General features: G+C 38.4%; 1 protein-coding gene and 1 pseudogene across 3 annotated transcripts; one reads left to right on the top strand and one right to left on the bottom strand.

Moving 5' to 3' along the window:
* Positions 1 to 288: 288 nt before the first annotated feature.
* MTG2 (mitochondrial ribosome associated GTPase 2) lies at positions 289 to 10562 on the bottom strand. Of its 3 annotated transcripts, none has more exons than XM_036752777.1 (7): positions 10529 to 10562; positions 7033 to 7242; positions 4305 to 4452; positions 3254 to 3369; positions 2355 to 2573; positions 1909 to 2047; positions 289 to 827 (listed from the first exon to the last, which is right to left on the bottom strand). In XM_036752777.1, the coding sequence occupies exons 2-7, from the start codon at positions 7234 to 7236 to the stop codon at positions 433 to 435; spliced, it is 1221 nt and encodes a 406-aa protein (XP_036608672.1). In that variant the 5' UTR covers positions 7237 to 7242; positions 10529 to 10562; the 3' UTR covers positions 289 to 432. The 3 variants fall into 3 exon arrangements, with proteins under 3 accessions (XP_036608672.1, XP_036608671.1, XP_036608673.1); XM_036752776.1 differs by having other exon boundaries at positions 10212 to 10535; XM_036752778.1 differs by lacking the exon at positions 10529 to 10562 and adding an exon at positions 10208 to 10518.
* Positions 10563 to 12849: 2287 nt separating this feature from the next.
* LOC118843942 lies at positions 12850 to 14198 on the top strand (annotated as a pseudogene).
* The last annotated feature ends 299 nt before the right edge of the window (positions 14199 to 14497 follow it).

The raw sequence follows: 14497 nt of genomic DNA on the forward strand, positions 1-14497 counted from the left end.
ACAGCTGTTAATTAACACAAATGAGTCCAATCTCAGCAAATTAACCAACAAGGCTGACTGATGCATTAAGCTTTGGTAAGCAGGCTGGGTGTCAGGTGGCAGGGCAATATGCTGTCACACAAGGAAATGTAGTGCAGATTCGGCATTTCCTAGGCCAGAAGGTATAAGGATCATTAGAGGATCATGTGCCACTTGAGAATAAGCCCCTGCCTGACCAATGAAGGGTAACAACCTACTAAATTAAATGATTTATAAACTACTTTCTCTTACACAAAGATCACACATACACAACAACAAATTAATTACATTTTATTGATGCAGTAGTCCTCACTTTCATTGCCCTTGATGCTCTCACCCTTATTCCCACTTTCAACTTTCCAACAGTTCTAGGATTTTTTCCTTCAATAACCAATGCTTGTTTAGCTTCAATCACTACCAATTCAGTGGCTCTCGCCCCTGTTTGCACTCAGTCTCTACATAATCATCATACAATTCTTTCAAATGCAACAGCAATTCCTCTAGGTTCTCTCCAGTCAATGCTGACAAGGGGATGACCTTTTGTTCTAATCGAGCCTGAAGTTGGGGAAAATTGACTTTAGACTGAGGAAGGTCAATCTTATTTCCAATGACTGCATGCGGTCGCTCTGACAAGCCTTCTTCATATTTCTCTAGCTCATATTTTAAATCCTCAAGCTGAGTCCACGGTTCTGCCATCGAGAGATCCACCACAAACAACAGAAAGCGGCATCGCTCGATGTGTCTCAGAAAAGCAAAACCTAAGCCTCTGTTTTGATGAGCTCCTCTTATTATACCAGGAATGTCAGCTACTACAATTTAAAAAAAAGAGCAAAAAAGTATGATCAGTGAACACCATATGTGATTAAGATCGCCTACAGTTCATCTGTGCAAACTCTTTGGTTGAGTGAAAACATGATCATATATAGGAATTCCAGTGGTCAAAAATATTGGGATTTGTTATGACTTTCTCATTCAACTCACTACTTGAAGTTGAATAGGTTCCTTTAATACCTCAAAATTTCAGTCGCTCACTGTCTATGGAGGTACATCTAATTTTCCTTTTTGAAAAATGCTTTGAAATATTTGGGCGAGAAAAATTATGAAAATGCTGTTCTACCTGCTTCTTTGCAATAGCGGGGAACAAGGAGAGTAGAACACTGTATATGATGTCAGTCTTTTCTAATATGTTGGTTAGTTTTACTGAACTCTTTTTTCCTCTTTTTTATTATTTATTTTAAGGGATAGCTCACTATGAGGGGAGGGAAATACTGGGAGATGTAGATAATCTAAATACAAAAAATAAAAATTTATTTTTAAAAAATTTGGGGGCAATATATATTGGGCCAGAATATCAAGTGATACTTGACAAATTCTAGTCTGCAAAGTTACTCAAGAGAAAAATAGCTTTCTGTATGCTATAAATAACTTAGGAATTACTGCAAAGCACTTTGGAAATACAAAGAACTACACAAATAACATTACCAGCAGGCTTACTGGTAATTTTAACAAGTACATCATCTCTTAAAATAAATTTTTTTCCCTCTTAAATGGCACAGGAAAAGTTTTTTAAATCACATGTGATCCACATGACTGATACTGCTGTGAAAAACACAGCACAAAGAATAAAAGTAGTAGAAATAATTTCCTCATCACTGAAATTTAAATGAAAATTCTAACAGTAAGGTGACAGGTTAATAATGAAAAATCACACCCCCTAAAATCTATAATGATGGCATTATTAGAACATTTTGAGTGAAAAACATTTTTTTTAACATTTTAAATAGGAAGCTAAATTCAATTAAGCCTAACCAGACATCACACCCACATTTTCCTCAATTAACCATTATTTTAAAAATCATCCTAATTTCAAGTGTGTGTTAGAAAATTTACCTGCCACTTGTTGGTAGCCTTCATAGTGAACAATACCTACATGGGGATTTAAAGTAGTAAATGGATAAGAAGCCACAGCAGGTTTTGCATTGGAAATAGCTCTAAGAAGTGATGATTTTCCAGCATTGGGGAATCCCACCTAGAAGAAAAATGTTTAAATGATTCTATGAAAATGTCTTTACACTTTTAAATTACTGACACTAATCAGGATCATAAGAAGAATTTCTAAATAGAAACTAATTTTAGTGGATGATATGTACTAATATTAAATTCAACAACACGATGGCTGAAAAATAAAGGAATCTCAATTTCTTATTATTTCTTGAAAATTAATAAGTCCTTATAAATGCATTCCTCTAATATGTTGTTTTTTAAACGTATTTTTTTCCCAGCAAAGGAAACACTGTGAACTTGAGACGAAAGAAAATGAAGGAATTGATACATACCATTCCTGCATGAGCCATAGTCTTGAGTTCCAAATAGAGTACTCTTTCTTGACCCCGTTGCCCAGGGGTACAAGTTACTGGAGCTCGATTGTCATTAGCCAAAAAAAAGCGATTGCCTTTTCCTCCAGCTCCCCCCAAAGCTGCAATATATTCATCACCTGGCTGAGAAAGATCAGCTACAATTTCATTTTCCTCTTTAACCAGAGTGCCTGGGGGAACCTTAAAAATAAGGAAAGGATTCATAGATGTATATTCTTTATACAACCATTGTGGGTTTATTCTGAATAAATTCTCTAGGCAAAGAATCAAATAACCACAAAGCCAAAAAAGGACAAAAGTTTTATGCTTATTAGATTCTGCAATGCTTTTGTTAAAGGTCCACTGTGCTCAGCACAGCAGTTATAAAGTAAATTGAAAACACAGTACTTATCCTCAAAGAACTGAACTTAGAAGAGGTTGTGTAAGATTGTTTGAATTATAAAAAATAACTTTTTAAGACTTTTAAAAACTTTATGAAATAGAAAATGACTAGAAGTTGTAGGAAAGAGAACACAAAGGAAAAAAACATTGAGAGAAAAGAGAAGAGTACTACCACCAAAAAAAAAAGACATAATAGACTCAAATTAAATTTGCTTCCTAATGTCCAGAGACTATTATTGATGGTTCAATATGAATATGAAGTGAAATAAATTGGGGGTGGAGGAGAGGTGAGTTTTTTTTTTTGAAGAGAAAAGCCTTTTTTCACTATTGAACTTTTCAGGCCTGAATAGGAGATATATTTTTGCCCTTTTTTGTCCCAAGACTTCATGTATAAAATCCAAGTTAAGCTAGGAAACTATAGGAATCTGATAGGACTCTATAGGAGTCTGATAAGGCAATGAAAAAAAAATACAACTTACTCTAATGTAGAGGCAATCTCCATTACGCCCATAACAGTTTTTGCTTCCACCAGACTCTCCATCAAACCCCCGATACACTGAAAGGACTGAAGATAATGATCTGACATGCTTGTCAACTAAAAATTAAACCAAGAATCATTAAATTATTTCAGACTTGATTTTAAAAAATCAAGAGGTTCCATGAGTTTTCTGTGGTCCAGCCAAAAACAAAACAAAACAAAAACTGCATCTAGATACTGTTTGTCCTTCCTTCTCAAAGAGGGCCATGACATCAGGTATGTGATGCCATGACACGCAAATGAATTGGATTTAAGTGAGGGAGGGCTGCGCAAAATCAAAGCTTCACTTTCTCCTCCAGAGCCATTTGGGTTCAGTGGCCAGATATGGATCAGGACAACAGAAGATGGCCCAGGATACAGGGGGACCTTGGCCTTTTCAAGCTAAGGTCTTTAACAGGTCTCACTTTAGCTTAGGCAGCACTCATTCAGTGACTAAGGCTTTAAAAAAATGAGGCAAAGAATGGCATCTTAAAAAATAGATCTAGGAGGGGAAGACCCTCAGGGTTTCTGGTCAAAACAGAAACAATTGCTATTTACATGCATGCAAATCAGGATCCAAACAGTGACCAAGTAGGGCTGGTTCTGGGACCAGAGTGATTTAGGGTTAAGGCTGATCTTTAGGAGAAAAAAACCAAAACAAAAAAAAGTGTCAGAGATTAAAATTTAGTTTCTTTGGGCAGAGCACTGGCAGGTGCTCGAGATAAATGGAGTGATACACAACATACATAAATCTTCTCTAAATACATGTCTAGCAGAAGTTACTAAGTTAACAATATGACTTAATAGAAAAAAAAACCTTCTCTTTGTTTCCCTTCAGATAACCTGTGAAAATAGTTTTTCTTTGTAGTTTTAAAGTATGAAAGTATATATAGATTTAATAAAATATGTCCACCAAATTATTTATAAAATTCAAGTTTATCTTTGGAAGAACTAGTAGCTTTTAACTCTTTACAGAAACAAGGGATCCTGCCCAACAAGAAAGAGCAATTTACCTTTCAGAATAACATGACCACCATCTCCCCCATCTCCTCCATCAGGTCCACCAAATTCTTTTCTGGGCTCACTATGAAAACAACTCATCCCATTGCCTCCACTGCCTCCAGTCACAAACACTCTTCGATGATCCACAAAATACCGTTTCTACAAAGCAAAGGTCATTTTCCATTACTAATATATTTTTAATCTTTCAACACATATATTGAATATGTATTATGTATATATGTGTATACATATATAAAACGTTTACCCTTCCTATTTATAAACACTTTAATATTTCAACAGATCCCATCAATTCTACAGATCACAAACCCACCAATACCTTCTGAGCCTATGAAATTCTTGTACATATCTTTCCATAGATCCTCTAGTTCTTTACGTTTTGTGGATGCCAGTGAAGCACTTATTCATTTCGTATCCCTCATTCTGTTCATATAACAAAGCTAATTCCTTTTCAAGCGTACATTTCTGTTTTTTAAAAGTTAATCCTATTGATTTTGCTAATCACTCATAATTCCAATTTTAAGGTAACATTGGATTAAGAGCTGCAAGGGATGTCACTGGCCTCTTCACTGAAAGATAAAGAAACAGAGAGCTAAGAGAAGTTGTGACTTGTCCAAGGTCACATAGGTAATAAGTGGCATAGTCAGGATTCAGAACCAGAACTTTTATTCCAAATCCAGTCTCTTTTTGCTGCAACCACTCTACTGTCATAAGACATTGGTTTCAAAAGACAAGTTTAAATAAATAATCCACATTACAAATAAAATATGTTAATGAGTGCTTAGTCCCTTAATAAAGTCCTCCTCTGTGGTATGGAAGTGACTATGGGTTCTCAAAAATTGTGCCAAATTTTGGCAGGTCTTAACCTTTGAGAATAGATGCCCAGACCAAGTGCAGGTCTGTCCTACAAATATAACCTAACTAAATATAAAGAAGCTCATCACTAGAATGTTGACCAGGTAAGGATCTGGGTTAGTTTGTTTGGGGAAGGAAAAAAGGGGAGAGAGGTTAGGCCATAGCAACTTATAAAAATCATCTAACTGGGGAGTTCTTGAAGTGTTGAAGTATGTGATCTTTAATACACATTTTAATAACAAACTCAAGATATTTAACCTAAAAACAGAAAAATAATTACTCCCTAAACTTTAAAAAATAAAACCTCTTGCTAGATCATTCACTGAGGCAGCCTAGAGTGAGAAAAAACACTGATTTTAAAGTTAAGCGATCTGGTTTCGAATCCAAATTCTAATACTTACTAGCTGGGCGACTATGCGGCAAGTCATGTAACCTCTTTGGTTCTCAGTTTCCTTATGTGTAAAATGGAGATGACACTTGCACTATCATAGAGGATACTGTGAGGAAACAGCCTTATAAACTATAAAGTAATATATAAATGTGCCATTGTTATTTACCCAGATAACCAAGATAATAAAATTATGATTCAAAAATTTAAAAGGACAAAAAGAGTGAGATAAATTTTTCCAAATAGAAGTCACTCTTTCCCATAAATAGAAGGGACATTTTGAGAACAGTATACTTGCTGACTGGAAAATCAGATTTAAAAAAAATGTAGTGGTATATTTAAATTTCTTTTCTAGTAGTGACTTTTTCTGGAAAAGGAGATCAAGTGAGAAGCAGCTATCTAAACATTTAAAACAAATGAGGGTGATATTTAGTTTTTGTTAATATTTAAAGACAATATCACAATAAAATATGGTCATCAGCTCCCCAATACCAACTTTTGAGGACACAAACTCTGCCATACATCTAAGTCTAAATGCTTAAAAATGTTTAAGATGTTTAAAAAAGTGATTTCAAATCAACTCCTGTCTTTGAGCTACCAAAAAAAAAAATTTGGCCCCATACAGTATGCACATAATAATAATTTGCTTCAAATCTTGACCATCATAAAAATCCTCTCCATAATACATTGAAAGCCTCTTCATCATGTATTCACTTTTTTCCCAAATGGAATTTTTTTTTTTTAAAAAGCCTTTTAAATTTCTTTGGCACCACCACATGGAAAAACTGCGAATTACTGCTACAAGAATCAACATATTTTCAGCACAGTCAACACTGATTAATAATTAGTTCAGATAAAGAATTCAACTGGCTAGCAGTATATATGTACAGATTATATTATTTCCTCCATAATAATTCAGATTTAAAATGCGGATGTGACGAACAGGTGGGAACCATGCAGTAATTCAGCAAGACTTTGGCTTAAACAGATATCAAATATCTTATTTTCATATAAAATGTGACTGCCCTAATAATTTTAATCTACAATCCTCCATTTAGAAGAAAACAAAAATATAAGGAAACTTCTTGTTAATTTCAGTGAATGATTAGTTCATATCCCAAAAGATTTAAAAAGAAGAGAACCATGAAAAATAAATGTGCTTGATTTTTTTCAAAAAAAGCAATGTATATGACTATATTTGGCAAGTGTACAGATATTCTTTTTATTAATTTCCAAAGATTCTCTATAAAATCAATTATTTTCATTATCTTCAAAAATATATTCCCTGAATAACTGTGACTACATTACAATAATTGGGATTAACAACAGCAAGACAATGAGAAAAAAATTCCTCCCAAACAGCAGCTCTCATCTTTGACAATGGAAGCTAAAGGCAGCATTTAAATATCAAGCTTAAAAATGGTATTCAATACAACACACTTTGGAAAGGCGTTATGAATTTTGTGTTTAGTTCTTACCAGCTTTTTCTCAGAAAGGTTTCTTTTCTGTTTAGGTTCCTGATGATTTGAACATTGTGCACAGCTAAGGGAGAGAGGCCTTGGAGAAGCTCGTTGCTGAAATAGGTAGCGAGGATCAAGAAGAGTGTCTGCAGCTGGAATCCAGGGCCACTTCCCTTCCAATATAGCTCTTGGTAGTGTGGGGACAAGCCTTGAATGTAGCATGCTCACCTAAGTGAGTTAATTTCTTAAATCAAATCTTTAGTTTGTCATGGGATTCAGACATTCAAATAGTAAATCCAAAACGATAAGGATCTACACAAATTTATAGCACCTTAAATCAATCCCTTCCAACTCTGAAATTTTTTGATGCACAAAACTTGTACTGAACCTGTTTAAATGAAATCAGATATATTTATAAAATTAAGGTAGGACATCAAAGTATCTGTCAGTGGGTTCCTCATTTAGTATCCAGAGTTTAAAATATATAGAATTTTAGAACTTGAGGGACCTCAGAGATCATTTGGTTGTCTCCTTCCTCAACACCCCAGAAAATTTATAGCTGAAGAAAACAAGGCCCAGATGTGAAGCGGTTTGTCTAAAGTTACACTGTCAGTTAATGATTGATCTGGGACTAGAATTAGTCTCCTGATTCCCAGCCACTCTGTCCACACTGTTTCCTAGTCAAAGGGCATTCCTGACCTTTTTTGTTGTTGTTGAGTCATTTCAGTCATGTCCGACTCTGTGGCCCATGACCCAATTTGGGGTTTTTATGGGCAAAGATATTAAAATGGTTTGCCATTTCTTTCTTCAGCTCATTTTACAGAGGAACTGAGGCAAACAGGATTAAGTGACTTGTTCAGGATCACACAGATAGTAAGTGTCTGTGGCCACACTTGAACTTAGGTCCTCCTGACTCCAAGGTTGGCTCTCTATCCACCGCGCCACCTAGCTTCTCTTCATTCCTGACCTTACTTTTCTTACAGTAATTCTAAACAATAACATACATGATACACAGAATTTAATAGTCTGAAAGGATTTCAGAAGTCATCTAGTTCAAACCATATTATAACAGAAATCCTATCTGCTGTATACTACAAGTGGTATTATGGCTGCCACTTGAAGACATCCAAGGATGGAAACTCACCACCTCCCAATACTATCTTGATTAGATAGCTCTAATGATGGTTAGGAATTCTTCCATTACACTGAATCAAAATCTGCATTTCTGGAGCTTATTACTCTTAGTTCTGCCCTTTGGAATCATGTCAAAAACAAAACAAAACAAAAAAAAAAACCCAATTCCTTTGCCACACAACAATCCTTCAAATATCAGAAGATAATGATTAAGTCCCTCCTAAGTCTTCTCTCTACTCCATGCTAAATATTTCTGGTTTCTTCAACCTGTCCTCTTACAGTATGATTTTTTTTTAGTCATCTCACCATCATATTTAGAATGAGAAACGACCTAAGAGGTCAATCCTTATTTTAAAGATGAGAAAACTGAGGCCCAAAGATTAAATGATTCTCCGAAGGTCACACAGATAGTAAGCATCATAGGCAGGATTTAAACTCAAATTCTTAAACTCCAGAGCTCTCTCCACTGTATCACATAGCCATCCTTATTGTCTTCCTCTGGATATACTCTAACATGGCTTGTCAATTTTCTTCCTAAAATGTAGTACCCAGAACAGAACACAATACTCAGCAGGACTATCACATCCCTGATTCTGGATACTATGTTTTTGTAAATGCAGCCTAAGATAACATCAGCTTTTTTTTCATCTGTTCTATCATTACTGACTCACACTGAACCAAAAATCCACTAAAAACCTATAAACTGCTATCTGCCCATGCCCATCCCCATCCTGTATATGCATAATTTTTTTCTAAAAAAAGTGGAGTTTAAATACCTCTTTTTAGAATACCCTTATTAAATTGGACCTTATAAAATTCTGCCTACTGGTCTAACTTATCAAAATCTTTCTGGATCCACCACTAGCTAACCCTGATATCTTCACTGCAGTGAATTAGACTAACTTGCACTTTTAGCCAAGTCACTGATATTTCAAAACTAAAGGCAAAGTTAATTCCCTCACACACGGATACTGCACATGGAAAAGCTGTCCAGTTTAAGGAATCATTAGCATATTTTTAGTTACTTTTAATCAAACATTTATCCCTTCTCAGGCAACTGTATTTGCAGATGCTAGTTATACATTGTTTCAAAGAAAAGTATACAGAAACAGCTGTTGGATGTGGTCAATGAGGAATACTCTGTATACTTTATAAATTAAAAGATTAAGAAATAAAAGGTTTGGGGGCTCCTGAATATAATCAAATTTCTAAGTAAAAGCAAGAAATGTGGAAGGTGGAGGTGGAGGCGGAGGCATATGAGAAAGGGCAAGTAGAATAGAATACACTGGAATAGGCACCAAAAGACTTGGGTTCTTTGATACCCTTCTGGGTCCTGAGAAAGGATTACATTCCAATGGTCCCTGTAGCTATCCGAATCAAATCCCAATTTTTCTAAGAAGCCTTTCATGGTGTCATTCGCCCTCCCCATCTCCTAGTGACTCTCTTTTAGACCGAATATATCCAGTATGTACATAGATGTCCGCATTATCATGGGAACTGTTTGAGAGCAGAGACTGTTTTTTTTTTCCTTTCTCTATCTCCCCAGGGCTTAGCACAGTGCCAGGTACAGTAAGTGCTTAATAAATGCTTGATTGCCCAAAGCAAAATCAAAGGGCTTACTGACTAAAACACTTGAATTCATTGGTTTGCTCTTTATAAAGTGCTCTAAGGCAGGTTATGGAAACCACGTAAGCACTTCTTCGAACATCTCATCTGGACTCTGCCTGAGGACACAGCATCAATAGTTTCCTGCATTGTAATCCCACTCAAAAAAACGCGACCGTATATTAAAAAGGGCGCTAGACTGAGTCAGATAACTGCTATAGTCCCAGCTCTATGACCTGGAAAATCATTTAATTTCTCTGGGCCTCAGTTTCTCTATCTGTAGAACAACTCTAAGGTCCCCTCCAGCTCTGACAACTCCAACTCTAGGAAAGATAATCCTTGCCCATCTTCCAGGTTAGGTGCCTCCCCCAAGCCTGGAACACAGGTATCCCTGACTGGATCTCAAAGCACTCTCTTTCCCTCATCTTCCCTTGATCACGTGCGATTTGCTTACTTACGTCGCTGGTTAACCTCCCCAACTAGCCTGTGATGTGCGTGGGGGCCCGGCCTGTGTCTTACTCTCCTTTGGATACCCCCTCAATGCTCGGCACAAGGCCCTGCTCTTAACGTGGACTCCGGGAAGAAACGACTCCCTCCTGCTGACCCTTCTCGCCCCCAAAGGTCGGGGCCAGGGCCGCTTCTCCAACGACCCCGGTCTAGCCCCGCCTTTTGGGCACGGGAGGTGGGGGAAAGAGCGGCCGGGGTTCTCCCTCCCCCATCCAGCATCAACTTCCCTCCCAAAGGGTTCTTTGCTCCCTAGCAGAAAAACACTTACTCCGCTTAGGGGGTAACTTCCGGTGCTACTTCCGGCTTCCCTCAACCACGGGCCCCTCCCCTCCCTCGGCTCTTCCTGAAACTTCCCCAGCCCCACCTTCCAGCCCGGCTCAGCCCCTGGGGCTCCTCCCTGCTTGGCCTCGCCTAAACCCCATTCCCAATGCGCATGCTCGAAATCCTCGGTCACTCTATTAACTTTCTCTTCTTCCCGCTCCCTCGTTTTCAGCGATGCCGCAGCCGTGTGTGTGTGTGTGTGTGTGTGTGTGTGTGTCTGCGTGTCTGTGTGTCCGTGAGTGTGCATGTCTGTATGTAGTCTGTGTATCTGTGTGTCTCAATGTGTGTGCTGTGTGTCTGTGTCACTGTCTTTGTGTGTGTCTCCGTGTGTGTCTGTGTATATGTGTCTGAGTGTGTGTCAGTGTCTCTGTGTGTATCTATATGTGTGTCTGTGTCTTTGTGGGTGTGTCTGTGTGTGTCTGTGGGTGTGCATGTCTGTATGTGGAGTCTGTATATCTGTGTGTCTCAATGTGTGCTGTGTGTCTGTGTCAGTGTCTTTGTGTGTATCTATGTGTGTGTCTGTGTGTGTGTGTCTGAGTGTGTATGTGTGTCAGTGTCTCTGTGTGTGTCTGTGAGTCTTAGCCAGGACTCCCACTTCCCCCAGGCTCCAAGCTTCAGGTACTCCCTTTCTTAAATCATGAAAGATGGACTTAGATTAGATGCGTCAAACTCACAGTGCAGGGGCCCTGCATTAGAATGTAAAGGACTGTTTTTTATCTTTCTCTGATGAGCTCCCAGTCCTGAAAGCCTGCCCAGGAGACTAGTAAGCCTGCTTCTGGGAATTTGTGATGACACTTCTTGGCAAGCAAGGCAAGAATTGTTATTGGACCCTTGGTCAGGGAAGGGGCCTTGGGATCTGCTCACCAAAAGCATTCAACTGTACTTGTTGCTTTGCTTCTACGGTCAAGAACACTTATCAGGACATAGGCTGTGCACTTAGAAGGAACTCACCTTAGTGAGTCATTCAATAAACACTAAGTGCCTACAACATGCCAGACATGCTAAGAACTGGGCAATTTTTTTTAAGTGAGAAGAAAACACAATTCCTCCTGGACCTTGAAGTCTAATGAGGGAAAATAATACACAAAAGGAAGCTGAAAAGGTGGGATTAAAGTACCCATCACAAGGGCATGATGGCAAAGTCCCTAGGAGTACAGCCAGGTAGGAAATTAAAAGCTGGTTGGCTCCCAGGCCAGGAAGTTCTGGGAGGAGCTCTCTACTTCCACCCTCTCCCATCAGAGGAAGGGACTACAGGGGTAGAAAGTACTGAAAAGATGTGAGGCCCAGGGTTGAAGTGATTTTGTGGGACAATAAGTTTCCTAGCGCATGATGGTAAAATCCAGGGGAGTGCCACTCCAGTGGGAAATGAAGTAACTTCTGGTGGCTGGGAGTGGCTTCTGTTTCTGCAGAGTAGAGATAATCCTGGGCAGAGCCCAGATTATATGTTATACTTCTGAATAATGTATTTACTTCAGGCTAAGCAAATCATTCTTCGATTCTTTCACACCTCTTAATTGTGATCTTTATAGATGATTCTCTATTCTGGGTACAAAGTCAACTGACTTTTCTCCTTTGTACCATATGATAATATCAACCAAGTTAGCATATCTTTCTTGCAATATCTTGTCTCCACCAATTTTGTTGTTCAGTCACGTCTGACTCTTGGTGACTCCATGGACCATAACACTTCCATCCTCCACTATCTCTCAAAGTCTGTCCAAGTTCATGTTCATTGTTTCCATGACACTATACATCTCATCCCCTGCTGTCCCCTTTTCCTTTTGCTTTAATATTCCCCAACATTTCCAATGACTCCCATCTTCTCATTAGGTGGCCAAAGTATTTAAGCTTCAGCTTCAGTATTTGACCTTCCAGTGAATAACCAGAATTCATTTATTTAAATATTGATTGATCTCTTTACTGTCCAAGGGACTCTCAAAAGTCTTCTCCAACACCACAATTCAAAAATGTTAATTCTGCAGTGCTCAGCTTTCCTATAGTCCAACTCACAGCTATACATTACTACTGGAGAAACCACAACTTTGACTATATGGACCTTTGTCAGCAAGGTGATGTCTCTACTTTTTGGTATGCTGTTTAGATTTGCCATAGGTTTCTTACCAAGGAGCAAGTGTCTTTTAATTTCATGGCTACAGTTGCCATCTGCAGTGATCTTTGAGCCCAAGAATGTAAAAACTGACTTTTTCTGCAACAAGTTTGCCACCAGAACACAGATGTTGTGAAAACCGTTGCTAAACCTTCACAAAAATGGGCAAGGAAAAGATTCACATTAACATTGTCATCATTGGCCATGTAGATTCTGCCAAGTTCACCACTACTGGCAACTTCATCTACAAATGTGGTGGAATTGAAAAGAGAACCATTGAGAAGTTCGAGAAGGGGACTGCTGAGATAGGAAAGGGCTCCTTCAAATATACCTGGGTCTCGGATAAGCTGAAGGCTGAACATGAGCATGTTATCACTATCGAAACCTCCCTGAGGAAATTTGAGACCAACAAGTATTAGGTAATCATTACCGATACTACAGGACACAGAGACTTTATCAAGAACATGATAACAGGCATATCTCAGGCTGACTGAGCTGTCCTGATTGTTGCTGCTGGTGTTGGTAAATTTAAAGCTGATATCTCAAAGAATGGGCAGACCTGTGAGCCCTTCTGGTTTATGCACTAGGTGTGAAATAACTGATTGTTAGTGAAAACAAAATGGATTCCACCAAGGCCCCCTACATCCAGAAGAGATATGAGGAAATTGCCAAGGAAGTCACTACCTATATTAAGAAAATTGGTTACAACCCTGACACAGTAGCTTTTGTGCCAATTTCTGGTTGGAATGGTTACAACATGCTGGAGCCAAGCTCTAATATGCCTTGGTTAAAAGGATGGAAAGTCACTAGTAAGGATGGCAATGTTAGTAGAACTACACTGTTTGAAGTTTTGGATTGCATCCTGCCACCAACTCATTCAACGGACAAGCCCTTTCCTCTACCATTCCAAGATGTCTACACTGTTGGTATTGGTACTGTACCTGTTGACCAAGTGGAAACTGGTATTCTAAAACCAGGGATGGTAGTCACCTTTGCCCCAGTCAATGTTACAACTTGAAATGCACCATGAAGCTGTGAGTGAGGCTCTGCCTGGGGATGATGTTGGTTTCAATGTCAAAAATGTCCACCGTGGTAATATGACTGGTGATAGCAAGAATGACCCACCTATGGAAGCAGCTGGCTTCACTGCAAGAGGTCATTATCCTGAACCATCCAGGCCAAATCACAGCTGGCTGTGCATTCGTTCTGGATTGTCACACTGCTCACATTGCTTGCAAGTTTGCTGAATTGAAGGATAAGATTGATCATCATTCTGGTAAGAAGTTGGAAGAGGGCCTTAAATTCCTGAAATCTGGTGATGCTGTCATCGTTGACATGGTTCCAGATAAGCCCAGGTGTGTAGAGAGCTTCTCTGATTATCTTCCTGTAGGTCATTTTGCTGTTTGCCATTGCTGTCATCAAGGCAGTTGACAAGAAGGCTGCTGGAGCTGGCAAGGTCACAAAATATGCCCAGAAGGCCCAGAAGCCTAAATGAATATTCTGTACAACACCTGGCACCTCAGTCTTAATCAGTGATGGAAGAATGGTCTCTGAATTGTTTGTCTCAATTGTCCATTTAAGTTTAATAGTAAAAAAACTGGTTAATGATTACAATGGATCATAAAAACTTCAGGAAGAAAGGAATGTTTTTGTGGACCATTTGTTTCATGGCACTTTTAGGTTATTAGTTTTTGAAATCAGTAATTTTTAAATGGAAACAACTTGACCAAAAATATAATCTGTCACAGAATTTTGAGACCATTAAAACAGTTCAATGCAAAAAAAAAAAAAAGAGAAGAATATAAAAGT

The sequence above is a fragment of the Trichosurus vulpecula genome, chromosome 3 (genome assembly GCF_011100635.1).
Source record: "Trichosurus vulpecula isolate mTriVul1 chromosome 3, mTriVul1.pri, whole genome shotgun sequence".
In the NCBI taxonomy this organism is placed as follows: Eukaryota; Metazoa; Chordata; class Mammalia; order Diprotodontia; family Phalangeridae; genus Trichosurus; species Trichosurus vulpecula.